The 27,460-nt window shown below is 52.4% G+C and overlaps 8 protein-coding genes across 8 annotated transcripts; 2 read left to right on the top strand and 6 right to left on the bottom strand.

The window, feature by feature from the left end:
* Positions 1–200: 200 nt before the first annotated feature.
* sec16 (COPII coat assembly protein SEC16) lies at positions 201–6,168 on the bottom strand (the record flags this gene model as incomplete). Its single annotated transcript, XM_041692680.1, has 2 exons — positions 201–781; positions 837–6,168. The coding sequence occupies 2 exons, from the start codon at positions 6,166–6,168 to the stop codon at positions 201–203; spliced, it is 5,913 nt and encodes a 1,970-aa protein (XP_041546040.1).
* Positions 6,169–7,378: 1,210 nt separating this feature from the next.
* Positions 7,379–11,209, top strand: NEO1 (aminophospholipid-translocating P4-type ATPase NEO1; the record flags this gene model as incomplete). Its single annotated transcript, XM_041692681.1, has 2 exons — positions 7,379–9,188; positions 9,240–11,209. 2 exons carry the CDS (start codon positions 7,379–7,381, stop codon positions 11,207–11,209), a joined length of 3,780 nt encoding a protein of 1,259 aa, XP_041546041.1.
* Positions 11,210–11,929: 720 nt separating this feature from the next.
* AKAW2_60544A (putative MFS sugar transporter) lies at positions 11,930–13,664 on the bottom strand (the record flags this gene model as incomplete). Its single annotated transcript, XM_041692682.1, has 2 exons — positions 11,930–13,032; positions 13,103–13,664. The coding sequence occupies 2 exons, from the start codon at positions 13,662–13,664 to the stop codon at positions 11,930–11,932; spliced, it is 1,665 nt and encodes a 554-aa protein (XP_041546042.1).
* A 1,891-nt stretch (positions 13,665–15,555) lies between these two features.
* Positions 15,556–16,326, bottom strand: AKAW2_60545A (uncharacterized protein; the record flags this gene model as incomplete). Its single annotated transcript, XM_041692683.1, has 1 exon — positions 15,556–16,326. The coding sequence occupies one exon, from the start codon at positions 16,324–16,326 to the stop codon at positions 15,556–15,558; it is 771 nt and encodes a 256-aa protein (XP_041546043.1).
* Positions 16,327–17,027: 701 nt separating this feature from the next.
* On the bottom strand, positions 17,028–18,178 carry AKAW2_60546A (ribosome biosynthesis protein MAK16; the record flags this gene model as incomplete). The annotated part of the gene is made up of 2 exons (XM_041692684.1): positions 17,028–17,958; positions 18,117–18,178. The coding sequence occupies 2 exons, from the start codon at positions 18,176–18,178 to the stop codon at positions 17,028–17,030; spliced, it is 993 nt and encodes a 330-aa protein (XP_041546044.1).
* A 353-nt stretch (positions 18,179–18,531) lies between these two features.
* FAR11 (FAR11/STRIP family protein) lies at positions 18,532–21,937 on the bottom strand (the record flags this gene model as incomplete). The annotated part of the gene is made up of 5 exons (XM_041692685.1): positions 18,532–19,360; positions 19,410–19,539; positions 19,591–19,763; positions 19,821–19,933; positions 19,985–21,937. The coding sequence occupies 5 exons, from the start codon at positions 21,935–21,937 to the stop codon at positions 18,532–18,534; spliced, it is 3,198 nt and encodes a 1,065-aa protein (XP_041546045.1).
* Positions 21,938–22,850: 913 nt separating this feature from the next.
* AKAW2_60548A (phosphatase PAP2 family protein) lies at positions 22,851–23,715 on the bottom strand (the record flags this gene model as incomplete). The annotated part of the gene is made up of 3 exons (XM_041692686.1): positions 22,851–23,317; positions 23,386–23,575; positions 23,668–23,715. 3 exons carry the CDS (start codon positions 23,713–23,715, stop codon positions 22,851–22,853), a joined length of 705 nt encoding a protein of 234 aa, XP_041546046.1.
* A 1,324-nt stretch (positions 23,716–25,039) lies between these two features.
* Positions 25,040–26,872, top strand: ITT1 (RBR-type E3 ubiquitin transferase; the record flags this gene model as incomplete). The annotated part of the gene is made up of 1 exon (XM_041692687.1): positions 25,040–26,872. The coding sequence occupies one exon, from the start codon at positions 25,040–25,042 to the stop codon at positions 26,870–26,872; it is 1,833 nt and encodes a 610-aa protein (XP_041546047.1).
* Between the last annotated feature and the right edge of the window lie 588 nt (positions 26,873–27,460).

Raw genomic sequence — 27,460 nt, forward strand, 5'->3', positions numbered from 1 at the left:
ACTTTTGAGGGTCTAAAACCAGGCAAAAGCCAGGACGCGCTTCATAAAGTGTCAAATGCAAATATGGTGAATCGAGGAGGAGATTCGTTAGACATTATCGGATAGTGAGGTGATATAAAATAAGCCGACACTGGGTCCGGATGTAATGGCCGCAGTGTTTTGAGGTTGGTGGACTTGGCAAAGTGAGGTGTAAGATGGGATTATTTTGCCATTACGTCGACATAGCGCCCCTTCTTCTTTCCTTTGGCGGCTGCGCCCTTGCGAGCCGTTGGTGCTCCAAGCAGGTCATCGATGGAGCTGGCATTGCTCAGGGAAGTTGCTGGCCTTGGGGGTGCTGCTAATCCGCTTGGAGGCGTGGAGACAGCGGCACCAGTAGAGACGGACCGTTGGATTGAAGGCGGCGGCACACCCAGAGAAGACAGAGCTGGACTGCCCGGAGGAGGAGGCATACCTGTAGTTGAAGGCGGCCGACTATTGGGAGGCGGCATCATTGGGGATGCACTGGCCGCAGGTGGTGGTGGTGCTGCACTGCTACCGCTGGCCGTTCTGCTAGGAGGTCCTGAAGCACGCGGCGGCGGCGGGGTAGCGCGCGCAGCGGTAGCGCTGTTGGGGTCCTTCTTGTTGACCCATTTCTTCAGATCCTTGTCGTAGTAGAATGAGTTCTCCTCACCAAGCTTGGCTCGGATAGGCTTGTTGGGGTTCAGGTCTTCCTTCTTGCCACCAGCAGCACCTCCGAACCAGCCTCCGAACCAAGACTTCTTAGCGGGTGCAGGTTTTTGGGCTACAAGTAATAGGTTAGTATAAATCTCATCTTGAACAAGTTGACAGGTACTCACCATCTGCTTCTGCAGCCTTTCTGAAAGCTTCATCCGCTTCGCGATCCTTGCGTGCCTTTTCAGCCTTTTGAATGGCTGCGGCACGCGCGGCGATATCATCATCGTCATCATCATCCATAAAGGACTTCTTCTTCGCCGGCTCTTCTTCGTTGACTTCTTCCGACGGTGCCGCTGCAGGTTCTGCGTGGCTTTCAATGGCAGGAGGCTCGTAACCGCTGCTCACACCGGGAGGCATATAGCCACCCCCGTCTGAAGGAGCCTGGTTCATGAATGGCTGGTCAAAAGAACCATAACCTGCGGGCTGATACGGCGATCCGCTGCCGTAAGACTGTTCTACGGGACCAGTCGGGGCTTCCGCATGAGCTTGAGGAGCCAGGTCTTCCTTGACGGGTGCAAGAGGCATGTAAGACGTTTGAGGAGGGGTCGACTGATAACCAACAGCCGGCGGGGAGTTGTACAGCATTCCTCCTTGGTACATGTTGCTCTCAACCGGAGTGGAAGGTTCCTGTGAGCCGCGTCGCTGGGCCAAACCAAACCCATAGGAAGAAGATCTTTGAGAGTCGAGAGACGATCTGCCACGCAACTGTTCAGGCGAAGAAGTTGGAGCATACTGGTTATTTGGCTGGTAACGTGACGGGCCACTACTGTAGCTCGGCTGCGCAGAGTACGACCCGTAGATATCCGACACCGATGGCGAACGACTAACAGTAGGGGTACCTGCGATCTTAGCAAAGGGGCCGATGTCTCCATCGCCAGCCTTTGCTGAACCGGCAGACCCAGCTTCGTTGTCCTCGCCGGCAACAAAACTGTTGAACTTAGCCCACATTGAGCCAGAGACCTTCTCCATGCTGGGTCTGGATATCCAGGATGAGCCTCCGTCGCTTGTTGTTTGCCTGAGACGTGCGGAAAGCTCGTCAACACCGAAGTACAGGTGCTGATGTTGATAGGGCGATGGCTTAGTGGTTGCCTTCAGGGTAGCTGCAATCGCATCACAGTATTGCTGAGCTTCCGATTTGCGGCCTTGATCCGCCAAAGACCACGCATACACCAACTTGAAAGCAAGCAGATGGGGAAGCGTCGGCTTAGGAGAAGCCGAAAGAACAGAGGTGGCGTACTCATAAGCTTCGGTCAGAAGAATAGAGTCCTCATCCTGTAGAGCAGCGAGAGACAAGTGCTGATGATCAGCGCCAAGAAGAACAACGCTTGCCTGCGGGTCATCCACCCCGCCGAACACAGCAGCTCTGGAGAAGATGAAGCAAATGTGCGCAGCCTCGGTCCGGCCATACGACTGTAAGAGCCTGCCAAGAGCTAATAGCGCCTGGTAGTCTTCTGAACTGCGGTTACTTAACACCAGACCGAGGGTATCTCTCCAACTGTCGAGGCCATCCAGCGCATTCTTAGATGCTCCTTGCCCATCAACCTTGCTGACCATCTGCAGTCCAGCTCGGGCAGAGGGGGGTACGAGCTCGTCAACGCTCTCTTCGATATTGCCGGCAAAAACCTCATAGAGCGCTGCAAGTGATTCTGTGTTACCAGAGGCAGATCTCACTTCGCGTCTTACGAATTCCTGGACGACCTGCTTCCACACAGATTTGTCCATTGTTGACGCTATGATCATGGCATGTCCCCAAAGGCGATGGTCAACAGCGCCCCAAACGGCTTTTTCACGCTCACCCACCAGAAGGCTGTTGCGAATGCTCTCGACCGCTTGAGGATCGGCGGCATCGGGACGAGAAGGAGCATCCAACGGCTGGGATGTGCTGAAGGATGGCAAGCCATTACCATAAGGCTGTGTGGAGTCAACATCCTGCAAATGCGGGAAGATAACTTGGCGTAGGGACTTCTGAATTTCAGGCGATCCTTCCAGAACACCGTCATGTTCAACCAAAACCCGAACGACCTTCCACAGCAGTATCTTCTCTTCGCTTCTCTTCTGTGAGTCCGCATGCATGTAAACAGTCTGGGGGATGCCCTCATTTTCAAATGCAGCGATCTTGCTAGAAAGCCAAGCAAGCAGATCCTTCTTCTTGGACTTGGATTTCAGCGGCCCCGGATGACGCGCAATAGTATCGGGTACAGGAATCCAGTCACTGAGTTGATGAGTCTTGACCTCTCCAGGAGTAGACTTGATCTTCGGAGTAGCTTGGCCGGCAGAGTATCGAGGAATATGCTTAGGGAAGCAGGAAAGGACTGAGCCACCAAATCCAAATTTGACAATAGGAGCCCCTTTCCAGCGCTCCAGGGGATCAAACTGTTGATCATCGGTAGGAGGGATAAAGTCCAGTGACTGAGAGGCCACGCGGTTATGTGCAGACATCGGAGCTGGTGCGTAGGGGTTCACAGCCTTGGTGGGAGACCCCGCTCCATGAACAGATGCAGGCCTCTGCAGGGTATCCACAGATGGCACGGATAACCTCGGCCCAAGCGTTTGCTGACTTGGCGACTGTGTTAACGACCTACGCGGAGGAACGAAGGTCGGATCATCCGATGGGAGCACGGGCGCTGGTGGAACGTTGGCAATAGGGGCAATGCGTTTGGAGAATTCGTCAACATAATCAGGAGGAGCATACTGGTTCCTAGGAGGCGACATCGGCTGCTGCGACATTTGATGCACGCTGGCACCGATGTTGACAGCTTCCGGAACGTGCGCGGCTTCAGGCGGCTGAATGGGGGAATACTCAGCAGGGCCAGTCGGGTGCGATTGTACCTCGATAGGAGGAACGATAGCTGGCTGTTCCATGGAGGAACGTCGCTGTTCTGACTGCTCTTGAGGACGATAAGAGACCTTTTCATGGTAAGCCAGAGGGCTTGACGTGCGAGGCTGGAATGGAAGTGCAACTCCCTGCGAGGGTGGAGCGGAAGGTTGAGAAGCATAGCGATTGCGTGGCGGGGGAGCGGTCGCCGGGGGAGGCGCCGGCGAATATCTAGGCGATGACGGAGGCTTGATTCCAGCTTGCAGAGTAGGTGGCTTCGGCGAGTACCTCGAAGCAGCACTAGGAGGAGCTGGGCCGCTTTGAGCACCGGGTGCGGACAGGCTTGCATACGGATCTAGCCGCTCGGGCCGCTGAACTTGAGGCTGGGGATAAGCATCAGCCGCTGCCGGGGGAGCAGTGGATAGGCTAGCATATGGATTGGCCGGCGGGGGAGGCGGATGAGATGGCGCGGGTGGCATTGCGTTCGCACCAGGGGTATACCGTCCCGAGCTAGCTGGCCGAGACTGTGGCCGAGGCGGTGGTAGAGGAAGCTCTTCATAGAAGTTCTTCGGAGCGGCTACCTTGGCGGTCGATTGTGCACCATCCGGCTGCGCTCCCAAGGAAGGTGGTGGCATGGAAGTTGACGGCGGAGGAACTGGAATGCTATTGCTTCGTGGGGGAGGTGGAGTAATACCCGGCTGTGTAACCACTGGCTTATGACTAGCCACAGGCCGTCGAGGTCGTGTGAGATCCTCCGGGAGATCATATGGTGACCTGTAGCCTTCCTTTGCCCGTTCGGCAAAGCTTTCTGCTTTGTTTGCGGTGACATTTGGTCGCGGCGGTTGCGTAAAGTAGTCCGCAGAGGCGGCCATGTTTGCCGGAGGCGCTGCACCGGGCACAGGAATCCCTTGAAGCAGATCGGACGTGGACGGCTGATGCGGCGTATAAGCAGTTGCTGTTGCACTGGGTCTCACAGAAGACTGTGGGGTCCCGAAAGGACTACTCAATCCTGGGACAGCAGCGCCGGCAGTGGCCCCATTGGTATCCTGGCTCGTCGGTGCCTGTTCAGTCGTAGCTCCTCCGATGTCATCCTCTAGAAGTAGGTCGTCGTCATCATCGAGTTCCATCTGCCACCGCGCAGCCAAGTCGTCTTCGGAGGGAGCAACCTCCGCCTCTTCTTCAGCAAGCTCGGCCTGCCAGCGCGCAGCCAGATCCTCTTCAGAAGATGACTTTTTGACGCTTTTATCCGTCGCTGCTGCAGCTAGAACATTATCGAACTCCTGCGCAGCCGGGTCCTCTTCGAAAGCTGATATTTCAACATTGTTATTGGTTGTCGCAGCAGCGAGAACGTTATTGAACTCCTGCGCGGCCGGGTCCTCATCAAAAGCTGAAATCTCAACATTGTTGTTGGTTGTCGCAGCAGCGAGAACGTTATCGAGCTCTTGCGCAGCCGGGTCCTCTTCAAATGCTGATATCTCAACGGTGTTATTAGCTGTCGCGGCAGCGGAAACATTGTCGAGCTCCTGCGCAGCAGGATCCTCCTCGGGAGATGGCTTTTCAGCGCTGTTGTCTGAAGCCGCAGCAGCTAGAATCTTGTCGAGCTCTTGCGCGGCCGGCTCCTCTTCAGATGACTCCTTTATACTGTTACCCGTTGCTGCTGCAGCGAGAGCATTATCAAACTCTTGCGCAGCAGGATCCGCTTCGCTCATCGGAGAGTCCAAGGAAACACCGAGGGAGTCCATGACTTGGAAGGTGCTCTTGCGCGTGATATGCGACGCTGGTTGAGATTCGTCCGGAGGCGGAGCACTCTGGACAGCCTTGAAAAACCCATCATCTTCGTCATCATCGCCGGCAAAAAAGTTATCGGTCTGACTTTCCTCTACGGCAGTCGGCTCAACTGGCGATTCGGCACTATCATCCAGCAATGGAACACCCTCTTCGAAACGAGATTCATTATTCTCCGGAGGCACGTAGATGGGCTTCGTCTGTGTTTTCAGCTGGTTGAAAAAATCATCCTCCGCAGATTCCTCATTGGCAGTATTTCCCCAAATGTCATGGCCGCTCTGGGCCTCACCATTGGTATGTGCGGGTTCATTTGCATTCTGTTCGCCGGCGTGAGGTGTAGTACTTTGTTCCTCCACACCCATATCTTGCGCGGCGGTAGCCTCGGTTGGGATAGACTCCTCGGCTTGGGGCCGGACCGCCTGGGCTTCCGTTACCTCGTCCTTCGGATCATCCAGAGGCACATCCTCATTGTCCTGAGCATACTCCGTCTGCGGTGCATCCAGACCCGGGGTCTCGTGGTCGTCGCTTATCTCCGGTGTCGTCTCAACATCGCCCGAAGGAGCTTCGGGCACTTCATCGCGAGCTGGTATTTGATCGGGGTTTGGCAAAGACTGGGTGTCAATCATATCCGGGCTAGCTGCTTCTTGCGGCGGGGCAGCAGTGTCGGAATCCGGGAAAGCGATGTCGCTGATCGAGTATTCATGCGGTGTCTCCATAGGCGAGCCGAGAGGGATGGTGGTGGCCTCTATCGAGGTATCGATCTCCAAACTTGCCGGGCCAGTCGGAACGGGGGTAGCATTGTCGTCTGATCTGAGCGCCGGATTCCATACGGCTGCCACGTCACTCTGCGCCATACTTGCCAAAAGCTGGGGGTTTTCACTGGGAAGCAATCGTCAGACCCAGGCCGCATATAGGACACGTTTGCAGATGCACTCACCCGGAAACCCGACGGGGAGATAAACCGTAGATGCTAGAATAGGTGATTTACTGGAACATAAAATAGAATAAGAAGGACACAGGAGACCGGGTCCAATAACAAAGCATTACAAGAAGTAAGTGGAGTATAAAATCATGACTGCATCACCGGAAGTTGTCTTTCTTTTTTGTCTTGGGGGTAAAAGCCAGACAAAGTGCTGCAGTGCCTGGGCTGCGGGCTTATGATGCTGCTGCACACCGGCGCTGGCTGACTGGCTAGTTAATAATAATAATAATAATAATGACCTGCCCGGCTTTGGGACGCGCCCGTCATCCCGGGGCTGGAAGATTGGTTGTCCCGGGGCGGAAGTGCCACCTTACCTCTTTCCTGCGTTGGGTCACGTGGTGCATCGCCCCAATCCAGAGATGGAGCTGATTGAGCTGAATAGATAGAAGATAGAGAGAGACTAGTGCTGCATGTTCGTCAACTCTTTTACCAATTTGAGTAGCCCTACAAGTAGATCGTACATTCCTCTTGAGAACCCCCCTTGGTCACCGGATGAAAGCCCGTGCATAATGCTGTGTGAATAGGAAGCCAATAATGCCATCAATAATCATTAGCTATTGTACAGCGTATGATTAACTATGTTGCCATTGACTCCGCTGATGACATCGCCGTTTCAGATAACTTAAACTAATAAGACGGGCTAATTGACCAGTTGGTCACTGCGCCACAACCGCCCTCTCTTTTGGTGGCTCCGACATCATGTGATCCCGCCCTGTCTCCGCCTGCCATCGCAACCGCTTTAGGCCACCAAGATTATCCCCGTTATTCTTTTGTTCCTCGAATGGTTCAGACTGACGTCGTGGTGGACTCGAATTTTTGGGGGATGTACACTGTGCTGACTATATACCAACCTACTTTGCCTACCTACCCTCATCGCCATCTATAGGTATCTCCGTTTACGCGCATCCGAATTCCGACTGCATAAGTCCGCCTCCCAGCCAGCTATACCGAGCAATGGTGCCTCGGGGACACCTTGGTTACCGCTCGGCGTGACATGACACTTTTCTTGTCAACACAGGAGCCCCCATATCGCTCCTTGTACATGATACAACCTCTTTGACTCCTTTCCGACTGTCTTTACTATGCCTTCCTCGTCCGACTACCTCCACCCACATGGTCGTGCCAGTATCGCGGGCGACTCTGGTTCCGATGACGACCTCGATTTGGAGGAACTTGATCCGAGCAGCACCCACTTATATGGATCTCCTCGCCGTTCACGAGATGAGTCGAATCGCCAACGGAGTCGCGGTCCCGGCATAGCTTTGCGGAACTTACGAGTTGGCATGGGAAATCGAGTATGGCGACGAAACGCTTCCGGGGCACATGGACCATCGGAGGACACGGCCGGCCTTCTGGAAGAGCGGGAGGACGATGGACTCCGCAGGTCGCACGCGAGCTCCCGTAACTTCACTGACGACGATGCTCCGCTCCTGAATGAACGCCGGCGTAGCTCCGCTCGCTCGTTGGCAGATTTGGAACGGGTGTCGCAAAGGGGGTCGCGGTTTAGGATTCCGGGGATTAAGGCGGCCAGCTTTCTCTTTGGCTCAAGCCGTACAACAAGATCCGATTCAGAACAGACCGAGACGAAACCGCCGCGCGATGTCCTCGTCGGCCAGATGCAACGAACCAAGTATCCCGCGAATGTTGTATCGAACGCCAAATACACTCCCTGGAGTTTCTTGCCCCGCACTCTGTATAACGAATTCTCCTTCTTCTTCAACATTTACTTCCTTCTCGTCGCCCTTTCACAGATCATTCCGGTCCTCCGAATAGGTTACATGTCATCTTATATTGCGCCTTTAGCCTTCGTTGTTAGTATTTCGCTTGGAAAGGAGGCGCTGGATGACATTGGCCGCCGTCGCAGAGATGCCGAAGCAAATGCTGAGGAATTTACTATACTAAATTTCGATGGGCCTAACGGGGTGCTGGAGGTCGTCAAGAAGTCACGGGATCTGAGAGTTGGTGACGTCCTGAAGGTCCGCAAAAACCAGCGGTTGCCTGCGGATGTTGTGATTCTGAAGAGCATTTCAAACGACATTGTGACTGCTCGTCAAAGCTCCTTGGCGGAAAGACCGGCGGAGGTCCCTTCGCAGGAAGAAAGCTTATTATCACCTACCACCCCCGAACCTAGCTCCAGCACGGCGACAAACGCAGCTAATGTCTCGTCGGCCAGTGACACATTCATACGAACTGATCAACTAGACGGTGAAACTGACTGGAAGCTACGATTGCCTTCTGTTTTGTCGCAAACCCTGCCTCTTAGCGACCTTCCAAGGTTGAAGGTCACTGCAAGTGCACCTGATAGACGAGTCAATGAATTTGTCGGTACTATCGATCTGGGTCCGCCGTCCGGGTTTTACGATCCTCATGTCGACAAGAGAGAAAATGGCGGAGACTATGAGGCCTCTGACACCCAGGCCACCTCTGCTCCGTTAACAATCGACAACACCGCATGGGCCAACACAGTTCTTGCCTCCAACACCGTCACCTACGCTACCATCATCTATACAGGGTCTCAGACGCGGGCTGCCCTTTCGACCTCACCGTCTCGCTCGAAAGTTGGCTTGCTGGAGTACGAGATCAACAACCTAACCAAGATCCTTTGCGCACTGACTCTGGCCTTGTCCATTGTTCTGGTTGCTCTGGAAGGTTTCCAGCCGACAAATGACAAGGTCTGGTATGTTGCAATCATGATCTACTTGATTCTCTTCTCGACGATAATCCCCATGAGCTTGCGGGTCAACTTGGACATGGCGAAATCGGTATACGGGCGCTTCATCGAACGAGATAAGGATATACCAGGTACGGTTGTCAGGACCAGTACTATTCCTGAAGACCTGGGTAGAATTGAATATCTCCTTTCCGATAAGACAGGGACTCTGACCCAAAACGGTGAGTACTTCGATAGGCCGATGCCCGCTGCTTGTTAGCTAACGGAAGCAGAGATGGAACTGAAGAAAATCCATGTTGGGACGGTCTCGTATGCCAATGACGCTATGGAAGAAGTGGCATCCTATATTCGACAAAGCTTCGTCGGTGACTCGCTGACGACTCCTTCAACCGCATTCGGAGCTCAAGCTGGACTTGGTACGGCTCCGCGCACGAGAAGGGAGATTGGTTCCCGTGTCAGAGACATCATTTTGGCCCTTGCTCTTTGTCACAATGTCACCCCTACTACGGATGAAGAAGACGGTGTCAGGGTCACCAATTACCAGGCTTCCTCCCCCGATGAAATTGCGATTGTGAAATACACTGAAGACGTTGGGCTCAAGTTGGCTTATCGCGACAGACAGTCTATCGTCCTTGAGTCTACGCACACAGGCAAGGTCGTTGTTCGGGTCCGTATTCTTGAGATTTTCCCCTTCACTTCAGACAGTAAGCGGATGGGGATTATCGTGCAGTTTGAGACGGATGAGGACATACTGGGCTCGTCCAAGAACGACAGTGAGATATGGTTTTATCAAAAGGGTGCTGATACCGTCATGTCAACGATCGTTGCGGCGAACGATTGGCTCGATGAGGAGACCGCTAACATGGCTCGCGAGGGCTTGCGAACTCTGGTCGTAGGCCGACGGCGGCTATCATCGCAGCAATACGAAGAGTTCACCACCAAATACAAGCAAGCCTCTCTCGCTCTGCAAGGACGCGATGTCGGCATGGCTAAGGTGATCAGCGAATACCTGGAACGAGACCTGGAACTTCTCGGCGTGACGGGTGTAGAAGACCGTCTCCAGCGGGATGTCAAACCCTCTTTGGAGCTGCTTCGCAACGCCGGTGTCAAAATCTGGATGTTGACGGGTGACAAGGTCGAGACGGCACGCTGTGTAGCCATTTCCGCAAAGCTGGTCGCCCGTGGACAGTACATTCACACGGTTGCTAAAGTCAAAGACAAGTCTACCGCTCAGGAAACCTTGGATTTCCTTCGCAACAAGACGGACTGCTGTCTCCTCATTGACGGCGAGTCCCTGTCCCTCATGCTAGGCCAGTTCCGGACAGCCTTCATATCCGTCGCCGTCCTGCTCCCGGCTGTCGTTGCCTGTCGGTGCTCGCCAACCCAAAAGGCCGAAGTAGCGGACCTCATCCGCCAGCACACCAAAAAGCGCGTTTGCTGTATCGGCGACGGTGGAAACGACGTCTCGATGATCCAAGCCGCTGATGTCGGAATCGGCATTGTCGGCAAGGAGGGTCGTCAAGCTTCCCTGGCAGCCGACTTCAGTATCACCCAATTCCACCATCTCACCAAACTCCTCGTCTGGCACGGCCGCAACTCCTACAAACGCTCCGCCAAACTCGCCCAGTTCATCATGCACCGTGGTCTCATCATCAGCGCCTGCCAGACCATGTATAGCATCGCCAGTCACTTCGACCCCAAGGGTCTTTTCATCAACTGGCTGATGGTCGGCTACGCCACCGTCTACACCAACGCCCCCGTCTTCTCGCTCGTCTTCGACCGTGACGTCGACGAAGAGCTCGCCAATCTCTACCCCGAACTCTACAAAGAGCTCAAAACCGGCCGCAGCCTCAGCTACCGCTCCTTCTTCACCTGGGTCCTGGTCTCCGTCTACCAAGGCGCCGTCATCCAGGGCCTTTCCCAAATCCTCCTCGACACCATCACCGGCCCCCGTCTCATCAGCGTCTCCTTCACCTCCCTCGTCATCAACGAGCTTCTCATGGTCGCCATCGCCATCACCACCTGGCACCCAATCATGATCTTCTGCATCATCGGCACGGCTCTCGTCTACGCTGCTAGCGTTCCCTTCCTCGGCAGCTACTTCGACCTGCACTACGTCATCACAGTAGACTGGCTCTGGCGCGTCTGTGCCGTTTGCGCCGTCTCCCTCATTCCAATCTGGGCGGGTAAACTGATCCTGCGGTCGTGGAGTCCGCCCAGTTATCGGAAAGTGCGGGGTTAGCTGTTTACCATTCTATACGTGTCGTACCCTTCGCCCATCCCCACATGATATTTTGTCTCTTGGCTTCTTCTCCATCAAGCATATGGCTATACACCTGTATATCACCGAACCAAAAACTGGTCGTTACTTGCTCGCTGTCTTGCTTGTTATCCATTGCGTGGTATATACACTTAGCGTGAATTATATGCGATTCATCATTTTCTCTCTTCATTAGTACTGTGTCTGTACATGGCTGGAAGCCAAGCAATAACTAATTAGTCGGTTGGTCTCAGCCACGTGCATTTGAGATTAAGACTTGAATTAATGTTCGAGTTGGGATAATACGCCATGTTTCAGAAACCATTGCGCTCGTAGCTGCAAAGTCAATACTGCAGATCTAGATGTAGATATAGATATAGATGTATATGACACAGTGAAATAAGGGTATTATTGCCATTATTGCAATGACTCAAACAATAGTAGTAAATCACATCAGAGATAGAAGTTGAAATAAACACACAAGACCATCATGAACCCATTATATATATAATAGAGTGGCGGGAAAATAGTACCCAAATTTTTGTTTCTGTTTCTGTTTCTTGTTTCATCTTCAGATCATCCTATATTCATAAACATATACATCATCCACATTGAATCAATCAACCTCACGGATGGAAAGTACTGTTACTACTACCAGTAAGTAGGCAAGGCTCCCCACCCATGAATCAATCAATCAATCAATTAGTCCTCCTTCGGCGGGGGCGAAAACACCTTCTTAAAGCGCAAGTGGAACAAATCATCAATGACCTCACCGGTACTCTTCAGATTCTCCTTGACAATAGCAGAAGTGGGACGGGAGAAAAGCTCATCGATTTCCTCGAGAGACTTGTTCTTCGTCTCGGGCATGAAAATGATCTGATAGATCCAGCCGAGGAAAGCAATACCACCGTAGAAGCCCAAGGTCAGACCGATGCGGGTCATGGAGTTCATCATGCGGGTGAAGTTGTAGGTGACGATGAAGGAGCAGAGGAAGAGGTTGGCGTCGGCGGTGGTCATGCCGTAACTACGCAGATAAGTGGGGAAGACCTCGGCGGGCACGACCCAGGTGAGACAGGCGTAGGAGCCGAAGAAGGCCTGGTAGAGGATGATACCGGTGAGGTAGATGCCCTGGGCGGCTTTGGGGTGGGTCTGGTAGTTGATCTGGTAGCCGATGCCGACCAGCACTAAGCCGATGAAGAAACCGGGGAGCATCGCGTTAGCCCAGTAGCGGCGGCCGAAGCGCTCCATGTACAGCACCGCTGGGATGGTGCCGATCAGGAGGGAGCCACCACCGACCAGAGACATGAAGACACTCTGGCGCTCGTCGAAGCCGATGGCGCCCATTAGTGTGCTCATGTAGTACATGATGGCGTTGACCCCCGTGAATTGGCCGAGGAAGACCATGATGTTGGCGTAGATCATGGCGCGACGGGCGCGTGGCACTGTGATGAAGTCCATCCAGGCGTACTTCTTGGTAGCGGCTTGTTCTTCGCGCTCGGCCTCCACGGCCTGGCGCATGCCCAGGAACTCGTCCTTGGCGTCGTAGTCGTTAAATCCGCGGATCCGCTTCCACACGCCATAGGCTTCCACGGGCCGGCCCTTGTGCATGAGGTAACGGGGACTCTCGGGCAGGAAGATCATACCCACCAGCAGAATGGTCGAGAACACCAGGGATGATCCCAGGATGTAACGCCAGTTACCCTTGACGTCGAGGAAGATGGCGGCCACGGCATAGCCCAGGACTTCTCCGAGAGCAATGTTCAATTGGTACAGTGAGACCAGGTTACCACGCATCTTGCGGGGTACTGGAGGGACGTTAGTCGATGACGATGATGATGATGATGTGAAAAGGAAGTAAGGGGTGAAGGAACATACCAGACTCGGCGACATACACAGGGACTGTACCACCTTCCAGACCCACACCCATACCGAGCACGAAACGTCCAGCAAAGATCATTCCGAAGCTGATGGCACCGGCCTCCAAGGCGGCACCGACGGTATACAAGATGCAGGAGACGATGATGGCCATGCGACGACCCAGGTACTCGTTGGCGGGAGAGAGGATGAGGGCACCGGCCACGGCACCCAGAGGCATACCAGCATCCACAAGACTACTTTGGTTGTCGTTAAGGTGCAATGCATCGGGCAGGTAGATGTTGGCACCATTGATCAGGGATTGGTCCAGACCGGAGAGTAGACCACCCATGGAGGCAAAGGCCACTAGGACATAGGTATACACAGATGGGTTGGAGAAGCCCACGAACCAAGAGGGCTTCTGGCCTTGCAGCTGCTCCTCGAGCTGCAGCAACTCTGCATCCATGGCAGCTTCGTTGAATTCTTCGATGGCCTTGGGGTCCTTGAGGACATCGTCCATCTCCAAGGCGGTTCCCTCCTTGTGGTCATCATGGGAGGTGTCCAGGTCGTGTACGACACCCATGATTGGAAATGGAAAGTGCGGTGTGACAGCCGCTTGTGATATTAGAGTAGAGTGTTTTTTCTTTTATGATATGTACAAGAGAGGTACAATCAGGGCTAAAAGAGCATGTGGGAGGGGCGGGTTATTCAACTCTCTTTGCGGGTGGGAGAGAGGGTGTGAAAAATAGAAAGAAGATACCTCCCACTACCGGGGCAAGGATCTTCTGTATAGAAGAGAGATAGATAAGGTGGGGATAGAGACACACGCAGAAAGAAGAAGAGAAAGAGGTAGAAATATCTGGGGAATGCCAGAAGGGGGGTATTTAAAGGGCATACATATCGGCCCATGGGCCTCCTCCTCCTCCTTCTCCAACTACAACTACGTACGACTGAGACTGACTACTACCTCATCATTCCCCAGAAGCGTCATCGGCGTAATGAAGAGAGAGAGAAAAGAGAAAAAGAAAAAGTCAGAAAAGAAGCAGGACCCATCATGAGGACCGGGTTTGACTCGTTAGTATCGGGCCGTGGAACCAGTCAGGGAAGCCGACCACGCGAGGGCCAGCCGGGGGGGGAGGGAGAAAAGAAAAGGAAGAAGAAGGGAAGATGCAGAAGTGGGGAACGGCATGATGGGCAGCAAAACAGAATCAGCAGCAGCAGTAAAGATGTCTGACCATTAAGCAACAACCCGATGGAATGAGTGGAATGGAAGGAATGTTTGCGATGCTGATTCTTCCCCAGAAGAGAAGCGGAGGAGACAATTTCCCCGTGGGCAGCACCCATTACCTAAGCCGGTGGATTCTCGGCGATACTCTGACCAGTCATCGTTCAATGAAAAATACCACCATACGCTTATTCTGGTTAGCCTCGTGGGGTAGGTTCTACTATGTAGTTGCGCCATTTTATTCCACTTTTCTTTTGGGCGCTCTCTTTTCGGGGCCCCGTGACTCTTTAGTCTTTACACTACTACTCCATACTGTTACTACTTAGTGTCGATTCCCCATAATCTCTGACTGGTCTCGCTATCTTACTCCGATTTCTTCCTTCCCTTCCCCCCAAAGGTTCCAATCCTCTTCCCCGTTCCCCGTTCAACTCTCCACAAGCCCGAGTCCCTCATTCGTTAACTTTGCCCTACACCCCCGACACTAGTCTTAACTTCTTGCTGGGCCGTGACAACACGCGCCCCGGGCTGAAGCGAAACGCAAAGAATGAAAGCATAGGGAAAAAGTCAAAAGCATGGTCTGGATGGAAGCCTTCCCCACTTCTATTTCCCCCCGGCAAAAAGGCCTTCCTGGCCAAGGGAAGAACGTTTACGCCCAGCTTTTTCTTACCTCACTCAAGCAATGCCATCAAGCAACAAGCAAAATTATGGTCAGCCAAGACGGCACGGGAAGGAAACATGGTTTTACTGGCAAGAAGGAAAAGCTTGTGGGATAATACAGAGTTTATATTATAGTCTCTCTCTCGTCTTGAGACCTGAAGATAAAAGGTAAGGTACACGAAGGCCTCAACCAGAGAAGACAAAAGCAGGAACAACTCCCAGAGTCCCCAGTCCCAAGTTCCATGACAACGAAAACCATGGAAAAGTCCAGTCCACTAAGATAGATTAGCTTCCTCCTCTTTACTCCTCTCTTTCCTCTTTCCTTCTCTCTCTTCAACTTCATCATCCCGCCCTTTTTCCCCAATCCGCGGACTCCATCCGAAGTACCACAAGACAAGACACTAACCAGCAGTCCCCATCTTGCAATAAGCCCCTGCAGCCACTAATTCCTCTTCCTTGCCCCCTTCGTTTTTCCCCCACACACCACCACCCCAGCCCAAGGTAGTACGGCGTACTCCGTAAATGGAGTAAAAAGTAAATTAGCCTAAACGTAAACGAAACTAAAAAAGCAAAAAAAAATCCTGCCCGACTATTATCGTCTTCCCGGCATGCCTACCGGTTTTCGTGCACTAGGATCCGCTCCCCCTCCAACATATGGCGAACCCGGCCGACTACCACTCGAACTGCCCGGATTCTGCCCGGGACTGGGAGACCGGCCCCCGTGTAATCTAGCTCGCAGTCTCTCTTGAGCCGACGCCGCTCGCTCTAGCCCTGCACCTGCACCTCCTCCACCTGTGACTGGACCCGAGATCGTCTGATACGACCCGGCTCGCTGGCTAGGCAGCGGTCTCGCTGACCCGGTCGGCACACCTGCACCAGGTGACGGACTATGCGGTGATGCAATCATCCCCGATGGTGCGCTGGCCGTGGCGGCTAGAGGCGCCCCCATGTTTCCACCACTGCCGGGTGTCAACCGACCTCGACGCAGACTGGCCGTCTGCGAGGCCGGCGCCGTCGTTGAACCCGAATCTCCCCACAAGTCTCCCAATCCGCCGCCTCCGCTGCGTCCATACGCCGATGCTGCTGGACCACCGCCGCCGCCGGCTGCTCCTCCGGCCTGCACTTGCGTCGTCGCGATGACCCGTGCCGGCGCTGGTGTTGGCGCTTTCGGATCGGGGGGCAGCCAGTTCGGGAAGGGCCGTCCTTTCTCCGTATAGTAGGCGCGCAGCACGTTGGAAATGTGCGAGCAGTCTTCGTTGTCTGGGTCGTCGGCTTCATCGCCTAGGGTGATGGCTCGTCGGAGGGAGGTGAGCCGCGTGCCTAGGTTCGAGATGGCGGAGGATGAGGTCAGGGATGAGAACATGATGGTGATTCTTGTGCTCTTTCTTCGTTCGTTTTCTTCTTGTGATTCTGGTTTGTCTTATGCAGGTTCCCCCTGGCTGGTCGGAGATGGGATCTCTCAAAAGGAGGTGAGTTGCTTAGGTGGGGTCCGCGGTTATCGGGGGGTTCAGGACACGAGGAGAGGCTGATGCTGGTCCGCGGGGCAAAACAAGAGCCCGAGAGAATTAGCTGCAGCGGTGAGGAATTAAGGTGCTATTGAACACGGTATCTCGAACCGACCAGCGTGTAGAAGGGTGATCAGGAGGTATTGGTGCAACCCCTTAGGGGAGGTTTGACATTGATTGATTGATTGACCTCACGGCGGTTGTTGGCGATCCACTCGGTTTCACTTCCCCCGCTGCACGTGAGCTGCTCCAGTCGGTTTCTTTCTTTCCTTCACCATCTGACACAGCCAACTGGTGGATCTTGTCGCAACATTTGTAACCTGTTTTCTGGCCTTCATGTAGTTGTGATGTACATAGTCTAATGTCGCAGATCAGAACTTTGGTGAACAGTAAATTCATATATGCAATGGCGGGGTATGCATGCCCGATCGCAGTAGAGCAACAATAAGAACAGACACAAAACAACTCTAAACCAGACAACGCCATACAGTACACGAAAGCAGCAGCAACATCAACATCAACAGGAACCCGTGCTTTTATGTTCAATATCTCACTCCCTTCAAGCCATGATGCTCTCCTTACCAGCACCCTCGGTCTCGTACTCGATCTCAACACGGGGACCCTTCTTCCTCGGCTTGATCTGAGGAGCAGGACGCTTCCGCTTGAATCCAGGCGCAGGCTTCTTAGCCTCCTCATCAGAGTGATGGCTGTCATCCTCATCATCCTCATCACTGTCCTCTTCCTCATCGCTCTCATCATCATAATCGTCACTGGAGTCTCCAGACCCCTCACCAATCCAATCCTCAATATCCTCCAAATCCTCCTCATCCTCATCAATATCACTAACATACTCAACCTGGCCAACTCCCTCCTCCTCTTCCTCCTCATCCTCAAATTCAATCTCTTCCCCATCATCGAGATCCTCATCCCTCTCACCCTCTCCACTCCTCTCCAACCCACGCAACACCTTCTTCCAAATTCCCTCCTCAACATTGAGCGGCCGATCTCCATAAGCACCACTCCTCAACCGCTCAATCAGCTCCCTCTCAATCGCCCTCTCAATCTTCGCCGCACTCTCCGCCTTGCGTTCCCTCGCCTCCTCTCTCCGCCGAATCTTCGGCGCCAACTTCGTCACCACCTTCTCCCCAAGCCTCTCGTCTTCCTTAGCCAACTTCTTCATCCGAATCGCAACCTGCGTCAACCGCGTCAGACGCTGCTTGCACTTATGCACCAGGAACTTCGGCCAGTAGATCAGCCGCTCGTCCAACTGCTCCAGCGCCTTGGCATAGTTCGACGACAATCGTATCCGCTCCCACCATTTGCTGGGCATGTGCGCCCGTTCCACCGTCTTCATGTACAGGTACATCGCGCCTGTTTCGGGGTCCGACCGGATCGTGGCGTACCGCGAGTTGGCAAGCGGGCACGATTGCCGGTTGCAAAGTCCGCTGACGTTGTATTCATTTCGGCAGAAGTTTTGGTTCTTCGTAGTTCTATTCAAACAGAAAAAAGTTTATGATTAGCTTTTTATTTTTATACTTGCGAATTATTTTCTCTGTCTCTTCTTTGGCGGCTCTGGTTGTGATATATGTGGTAGGCGGAAATTTTTTTATAGCGCGGATGGATAGTAGAGATAGAAATAGAAACTTACTTGAGCTTGTAGGCGCAGAATTGCTGGTTGATAACCTGCCAGACAATTTCGTCGGACGACATCTTGCCAGATACTTCTCGCGGTGGATTGGTTTTATCCCCGCTACAGTTAAACTTGGTTTTGCTGGGGAGAAAAGGGAAGAGGGAGGTGCTGCTTGGCCGTCAAGGTGATGATTTCTGCCGCAGAAAAAAAGTTGCCGCAGTGATTGGTCACGTGGGGTCCACTGGGCTGCTTATCGATAAAGATGGTCTGTCCATCCATTCAAAACATTGCAAATGCTAATATATGAGTTGTAACACAGGGATTTGTATAGAAAAGAGTGTTGTGCAATTGGGGTATTGTTCATTCATCACATAACGTTAACGTCTATCGTATGTACCGGGTCTAATAAATATCATAGGTTGTGGTAGTAGGATTACCATCCTTCCATTTGCAGTGGAGCTCCGTCCCATTCGGTCCCCGTTCCGTTCACCATAGGCCCGCCCATTTCAGCGTCCTCGCTGCCTCCGAAGGATTCCTCGCCTGCCATGCCCCATCCCATTGCTTCGAGCTCCCGCACGAAGAAATCTCGCTCTTCTTCCATCATGGACGCGCCTTCTTCGCCTCCCATCACGTCCTTGTACCGGCGCAGATGCCACCAGTGCGTCAGCCCGCGCAGTGCCTGCTCCAGTGGCAGAGCTTCTTCGACCTCCGAGTCGATGTCTCCGCCAGATAGCCAGTCGTCGCGAAGCTCTGGTCGGCAGTACAGATAGATCGCCGTGATCACCCGCATATTACTCTGTCGCCATTTGCGTCCACAGTAGGGCACCTGCGATTTGAAGAGCTTGAGCGTGTAGAACCGCAGGTGCGGGTCGGGGATCTTGAGCCCTTTGCGAAGGATAGTGCTTGACTTGTACTGCACCAGGAGAAGGCATCGATGGGCCTTGTCGCGGGTGATCTTCTGCATGATGTGGAGGTAATTGATCGCTGAGAAAAAGTTACGGAATGAGAACACAGTAATCGGCTCCTTAGGTGGGGGGGCTGTAGGATAGCCTAGTTCGTCAACCTCTGGACGATGAGGCCCTTCCATAAACTCGGGAACAGGTACTTCGGGCGACACGCCGCGTACTGAATTGCCTGTGTCCTGGCGATGCCGGGTGATGGGCGGAGGGACAGCCTCGTCGTCACTAAGTGAGGAGTCCTCGTCCAGGTCGGTTGTCGATTCCGGCGGTTGGTTCGAGTGAAGATGGCAGAAACGGAAGAAACTTCGTTTTTGTTAGTATATCTAGACAAATGTATTATGGGACCACCTACCCCAGTTCCTCTCGATCATTCTTCTGCGCTACTGCCTGATCCACATCCTGGTGGGCAAACATCTTCAAAATCAACGGCAGATAGTTGGAGTCGAGTAGCAACTGCGTCATATACTCGAACTTCAAGATATCTGGGGCCTATTAGCACTTCCTTCTAACGAATCCAGTATCGGAGTGCTTACGAGATCTCTTGAACCACTTGACAAGCAGTAACAGAGAGCCAGAGATCGCTTTTCCGGTGATTTCCCGGAGACGAATATTGTCGAGCTCATCGATGGCGGCTTCAGAGTTGAGATCAATATGCCCGTTGACATGATTGGCTGGGAACCCATTGATCACCGATCCATAACCATCACTAGATATGATGCATCAGTATACGCTAGGCAATGGCAATTACAGGTGTATTACATACCCCATGGCCTGAGCAGCTTGTCCGTTGGCCTGGCTCACCATGGCGCTGACATTCGTTAGGATTATCTTCAGGAAGACAATCGTTATAGACTGTAGATGCACCAGTGCTTGTCTCTGCGAGTTGTAAGTAACTGTTCAGTCACCTGGGGCATCACGTAAACTCACGTAGAACGCTTCAACGGCATCCAGGCGTCGCTGAATATCCGCATTTTCAGTTTCCTCTTTCGGTGTGCTATCAGTACTAGACCTCTTCTCGGAGACATTCAGGTCTTGCAGCTCATCTGCCAATCCACCAAGGGTGTTCTCGTTCAAAAGAAGCTGGTTTTCATCAGGATACCAGCCGCGGTCGTATTTCATAAAACGCTCTCGCTCTTCCCAGAGTTGCCGCATCGCCCTTGTCATCTTGACATGGGTTGAGAACAGCCTCCCAGCCTCGATGATGGACGCCGGAACGTCACTACCCTGCCACTTCTTTCCCACAAGATTATCTTGCAGCTCTGTGGTGCCCTTTCCTCCGAGGTCATTACTTGAATCATCTAGAGGTGGGTACATGAAAGGAAAGTTCTGGTTTGTCTGGTAGTTTTGCTTCTTCCCCGCTTTGCCGCCAGGGCCGATGGGTGACGGTGGAGGAGAGGGTGCCGGGGTAGCGATGTGGACAGGGTGATGGATGATTGAACCACTGCCACCCGCCACAGAAGGGCCAACTCCAGAAAAGGGACCTGCAGAAGAGCCGATCCTGCTGGGATGTTGCGGGAGTGGGGGAAGAATCGAATTATTTTCTAGCTCTAGGGGGACCACAGGAGGTGGCGGATTATATGCAGGATACTTGGATGTAATCTCCTGTCGAAAGTTGTGGTAATCCAAGGGCGAGGCAGTGAGAAAAGGGGTCCTTCGATTAGTGGCTGTTTTTCTTGCCTCGAGGGTCGGCTCTAGTGCTTCCTTGGCCTCCTTCAATTTATCAGTGCCTCCGAAGAAAAGCAGCAAAGACTTCCAAAATAGAAGAATGACTCTGGTCAGCGGAACATTGGCAGAGTCGTCCCAACGCAACCGCGCAATGATTTCCACCAGGAACACAAGCAGATTTGGCTCCAGACTCATGAGAGTATCTCTCAAAGGGGCATTCTGGGTATCAAGAGCGTCTTGCTTGCGGCCGACTTCCACAGACAAATAAAGAGCCGTCAACACTAGATTTGCTTCTCTCTCCAGAGCAGCAACATAGGCAGGGTTGGCACCCTCTTGTCCCGTGTTATCTGCGTCCGGTGCGGAGGAACTGCGATGCCTCTCAAAGACACAGCATAGGCAGTCCATCAGCGGCTGGATACCCGAGCATTCTTGTAGCAGGCAAACATTCTGTTCAGTCCATTTGATCTGAAGTGACCGGCTTTCGGCCTCTGCACCTGGCTGAGGACGACCCTCCGGGAGCTCATCAACAACTCGACCGGCCGTCAGGCCCCAAACACCAGTCAAAGCATAGCATATGGCCTCCAAGGCCTCAATTCGGACAAGAACTGCACGGTCACCTAAATTATTAATAAGCTGGCTCATAAACGTCTTTCGTAATTCATAAGAGGCGGTGATCCAGGACTGCATAGCACTGTCCACAGACTGGTCTTCGCAGAAACAACTCCATCTATGGTCAAATGACGACTTCATGCCAATGAGCATGACTCTGTCGAACTCGCTGTACTGGAACCATTCCTCGACTTCCTCGGCGAATGGCTGGGAGTCCGCATACTCGAAAGCATAGGCAGGCTGTTCAACCTTGGGCATCTCCTGAACCAGCTGTTTCAGCTGAGCAAGACTCAATGAATCAGATGGTCTTTCCACATGTTGCTGGACCGGAGCTGGAGGCGGTGGCTGTAGAGGAGGCGGTGGGGCAGAAGCATCCCGACGCAGCTCAGGGCGTTTTGGTGCTCTGTGAATCTCTACTGGTGCTTCATTAGGCGCAGTAGGTACATTCTGCTGTGACTGCTCCTGGCGTATCCCCTCAGCTACCTCCTCCATCAACTGGTCATCCGAAACGGTGCTGATGTCCGTTCCAGTTTGGTCAACTTCATCTGCTTTAACGAAATGATGCTCTTGCATGGCACTATCCGCAGGCTCCGATGCATCATCCATATTTGTGTAACTATGGGGCAATGGATTTATAGAGAGGAGAGATCACAGAAGAAAATAATGAAGGGTGTTCAGAAACAAAATCAAGGGTATCAGTTGGAAGTGAACCGGGGGGGAGCCCGGAAGAAGTTAAAAGAGAAGATTAAAATCCAAGCGACAAAGCGGAGTGGGAGAGAGAATGTCAGAGAGTATCCAACATGGTTATTTAGTCAAGAAAAGGACACATGGTGTCTTTTATGGCGGTTCTGAGGCAGCTCTCTCCGCAGTCTTTGTGAATCGACGATGACCACGCGAGGAGTTTCGGGGAAGCTGTCGATCCGCGGGAGCTGGTGGTCACGTGCGAGGAACGCCCCTTGAAGTGGATCTCTCAGTAGAGATCAAGAAGCAAACATTAAAAAGGTTGTTCTCGATTCTACGATCCTAAAAGATCCACTCACTATTATATTGTTCCTGCAATCTTTCTACTAGTACAATTTCATCCTCAAGGCCACATTCACTCCCGAGCACTAGTAATAACTGAAGTAATTACTTTGTAATAGTAATGCCTAGTCCCCGTTCTCCGGTAGTAATATATATGATTCTGCGGATCTGCATCATGTTCGAATTGGTATCACAATGTGCAAGAGTTACTATTACTAATTCTTCAACTTTAATGTACTACTAGTAAGCAGCCTAGTGTCTTGTTCCACCACCCTGATAACATACTTTTACATAGATGTGGCCTATAATAGTACACAAACTTGTAATTGTATTATCCGTAACCCCCGGTAGGATTGAACCAAACCGCGGAACTTTCACTTTGCAGGCCTTGTATGCATTTATGTATCAAGGACAGTGAGATCTATGGGTATCGCTGATGTTGGCATGTATATGTGATTGCTCTTCAAATTCGGCACCTTGACATCTTCAAATCGCACTATTCGCTTTTGGATGATGTCTGACCACTGGGCCCCTTCCGCTTCAACTTCCGCTTAGCCTCCCAGCGTTGCCATCCGGCCTCGGCGAGATCTTCGTTCACCACCAAGTCTCTCACACGAAAGAATCGAAAAATCTCGAGATTCAAGGCCCAATCAATCCATCCTTGCGATCGAAGAAGCCCGGTGATAAAGAACCAAGCGAATGCGCATATCACACCTGCGCCACATCCAGCCAGGACCTGCCTGGGGGTGTGGTAGTTCAGGTAAATGCGGCTAACTGCTACTGCACCAGCACCGAGACACAATACCAAGGAGATCAACACTCGCATCCAGAAGTGAAGAGCCGCTCCTGACTGCGATAAGCTCGGGCTGTGTCGGTAAATGAGGAAGAGTGATGCATAGACGGCGAGATAGGCCATGAACTGGGCATGAGAAGAGGGCATGCCATAGCCTTTACCTAACATTTCTATAGAACGTCGTTAGTCCCATCCGTTCAGTATCAGAATGCAAAGTTCTCTGCACAGGACTACCTACGTTTTGGCCTTTCCTCTTTGACAATCCGCTTGAGCACGAAATTCAGTGCCTCGCAACCCATCTGACCCGCAAACATCAAGACTACCTCAGCTTCCCTTGAAGCAACGATCAGGGTAGCATAGCTCACGCATAGCGCTTGTGGCACTAAGGCAAGCCAGGCAGAAAGAAAGGAAATTGGATCACTGGGGTCCTATTGCCATTTGGTGGGTTTGGTCAGCGACGCTCCGGCGTTGAGGTTCGGGCTACTCTGGCTATTAAGGAGCGTTGACAAAGGAGACTTACGTAGTGGACGTGAGTCAAAGACAAGGACGCCAATGGTATATCAGCCATTTTGTGTGACTCGGAAGTCTCAGACCGAGATAATGGTTGAGTGATGTATCTCTCTATATATAGCCTTGTTGGGAGCTTGCAGACGGCGAGTAGACAAAGGACAAGAAAGCTACCCAGAATTACAATACCCACTGGCAGAACGAGCTAAACCAAATCAGAAACCCGATCAAGACTGATACTCAGACATAACGTGTGAGAGAACTATCCGGAATAGATGGATGTTGAGATCTAAAATGGCCCCGCCTGTTGATCGGGCCGATAATTCTCTAAATCAGGATGGCGGATGTCTGATTGTGACCAGTCTAGGCGATATCATCATCTTTCCCAGGAGAGAAAGGTCACGCGTCCTGCGGATGGCGGCACCGCCGCTTTTGAGTTGCAATCCCAACACCGCCTTGGGAAAAGGGCAGAACTAAAAGCGGCGAGAGGAATGAGGGGGAGGGGAAGATCGGGGGGTTGGCCTCAGGCTGGCAAGGCTGTCGAGTCACCCAAAAAAATAACGAACAATCGAGAACATTTTCATTTCATTTCATTCCATTTTCATGAATTTCCATCATTCAGTTTTTTTGAAAATGATGACCAAACTGGGCAGCAAATCCCGTGCCTGATGCCCATCCCATCCTTTTTTCCCACACACACAAACATGTCCTTTCCTTCTTCTCCTGTTCGGTCCCAGCCAGCTCTTTAGTTCTTGCAACCACCTTCTTCCCACCTGTTTAACTACTGCTGCTGCTGTTAATCCTCTCTTATCTCTATCTCGGGTCATCAAATCATGACGCACTTCCCCCCAAAGCTTCGTTCTGATTGCCTCACCTCCTGTATATCTGTACTACAAACCACTACTAGAATAGACACTGCTGCTTCTTGTCTCCTTCAGTCTCGCCCGACCCTTTCCTTCTCCTGTGTTTGTCTATCGGCTCCACTGCCTCCATGACTATTGCCTGGTCCGCAACCATCGGCCGTACCTGAAAGGTGCACCTCCCTCCGGATCTCCGCCACCGGACTTCCTGATTGATAAAACTATCCCCTCTGGCTAGATGCTGATCCATGGACTAGTTATTCTTAATTCTTTGTCCTTTAACCACTTTCTCCCTCACCGCCCTTAAAACTTCTTTTCACTTCGATTGCCTCCCAGGGGAATGAACATTATAGAAAGATCGGAACAGTGACACTACCCGGGGTATACTGCGGCCATACCGTTTCGGCCTCGCTTCGCCCGTCAGGCCTTCCTTGCCACCCAACACATCCGACAATTTGCATCGATCAGCTAGGAGGATTTCGAGGCTATTGATTCATTCCTTACACTGCGGCGGACTGTTTCATCATGACAGAGCTGGACTCGTTTCCAGAAGATGAGCGCTCGGTGGAGTTGTCATCCATTGCCGCCATCTACCCAGAGATCAAATTAGATCCGTCCTCGCCATTCAAAGCATCCCTCACTTTACCGGTTAAGCCGTCTGCTCCCCTGCGTGTCTGCTTCCAGCAACAATCTGAGACGGAGTTCCCCGCCGTCCTAACTCCCCCCACCTCCGTTGATGCCAACGATCCCGGCTTTTCTTTCAAGACAGGCGACCATAACTCCGCTAGCCTCAATCGCGATATTCATACACTCTCACATCTTCCACCCCTCTGTCTCGAAATTGAGCTCCCCCAAGGTTACCCTACCGAAGAAGCGCCCATCTTCAGGCTCGAAACAAGCCCTCCGTGGTTGCCACCTTCTATATTATTGGGTCTTTTGGATGACGGAAAACGTCTTTGGGAGGAATGTGGCAAGGACCTCGTGGTATATACATATATCGACCATCTTCAGCAACTGGGGGAGTCTGCTTTTGGGGTTGGTGACACATCCGGTGGCGAAATTCAACTTCCGCGTGAGTTAAAGATCGCATTGCTGGACTTCAACAATAAAGCCGAACGGGAAAGGTTCGAAGAGGAGACCTTTGAATGTGGAGTCTGTCTCGAACCCAAGAAGGGCACGATCTGCCACCGACTCGTGCTTTGTGGGCATGTCTTCTGCGTGCCATGTCTCCAAGACTTTTACAACACTTGTATAACGGAAGGCGATGTCGAAGGTGTCAAGTGCTTGGCTCCTGGCTGTGGTAAAGAACCAAACAGTGCCTCTTCCACCGATGGCTGCCCGAAGAAACGCAAAAAGCAAGATCGAACTCTGAGCCCCAGCGAGCTCCTGCAGATCCCACTGGAACAAGAGACAGTGCAGCGTTATGTTTTCTTGAAACGAAAGAAGAAGCTCGAGGCCGACAAGTCGACTGTGTATTGCCCACGGCAGTGGTGTCAAGGAGCTGCGCGATCCAAGAGGCACCCTAAGCCCGTGGATCCAATGACAGACGACCTCGACGCCTCCGATGATGAAGATGAAGAGGGACCTGTGTTCGACCCCCTAGGCGAGGAAGCTCAGCTGCCACCAATGTCCGAGCGTGTGGCCATCTGCGAAGATTGCAACTATGCCTTCTGTTGTGTTTGCAAGAAGGGCTGGCACGGCGAACTCGTACGGTGCTTTCCTCGCCGCGAGGCAGAGCTCTCCGCCGAGGAGAAAGCAACGGAGGAGTATCTGCGTATGTACACCTCAGCATGTCCGACATGCGATGCTCCATGCCAGAAGCAAATGGGTTGCAACCATATGAAATGCTTCAAATGTGACACCCACTTCTGCTATCTCTGCTCTAGCTGGCTCTGCGAAGACAACCCCTACCGCCATTTCAACGACATCAACAGTGGATGCTTCAATCGGCTGTGGGATCTGGAAGGTGGTGACGGCATCAACCCCGATGGAGCCGCAGCCTTGCATCGTGTTCCCGACGAACTGCTCGATTTCGACGATGGCAGCGACGACGAAGACCTCGTAGCTTGGGAGCTTGGCAGACGACCTCCACCCCCTGCTCCGGTCCCTCCAAGAGTCAACAACGGCGCAGCCGGGGGCAATCGCCATCGTGGAAACAACGCCAACGATCTCGATGCCGCAGGCCGAGCAGCTGCCGCCGAAAGACAAGCTCAAGCACGAGCAATGGCCGAGGTTCGCCGTGGTCCAGATGGCGAGCCTCCCCAAGTCAGACGCCCGGGACTCCAGAGGTTTCTGGACCTGGTCCTGAATGACCGGGAAGACGAATGGGACAGTGACGAGCTAGATGATGATTTCTAGCAACGCCCCCATCATTTCCACGGATTTAAATATAACGGAACCCCCCACCACGACTATACCTCTTCTTGGTATCTATACTTCTTTCTCATGGATATACCGTATCACGACTCATGTACGTTTTGCGAAGCTGCCATTTTTTTAACTATGACCTTGACGACTATGACGATGCATGCATCCTGCATTAGCGAAAATGTTCATGGGTATTGGACATCCTTTATCTGTTTTGCATCACATTGCATTTCAACATCCAAAGTTCAATTCAAAGCCGTGTTGATCTTCGTTGGCATGTATATCACGATATGATCTCTCTTTCAAAAAAGAAAGCAATTTCCATTTAATCCTCTACTTTGTTACATTCTTCCCTATCAGATCAGAACATTACATCTCGATTACACCATAGGGTAAAGTAAGCCATACATCCGTACAAACAACATACACACACACACACACACACACATCGGAGTCAGAAGATGTGTCCATTGAGACCACGGAAATAGAAAAGAAAATGGGGAGGGGCCTCAGATCCCGAAATATAAGAAACTAAATAACAGAGAGAAAAAAAAGCTACCATCGAGTAACGTAACCCAG

Source organism: Aspergillus luchuensis, chromosome 6, assembly GCF_016861625.1.
Source record: "Aspergillus luchuensis IFO 4308 DNA, chromosome 6, nearly complete sequence".
NCBI lineage: Eukaryota > Fungi > Ascomycota > Eurotiomycetes > Eurotiales > Aspergillaceae > Aspergillus > Aspergillus luchuensis.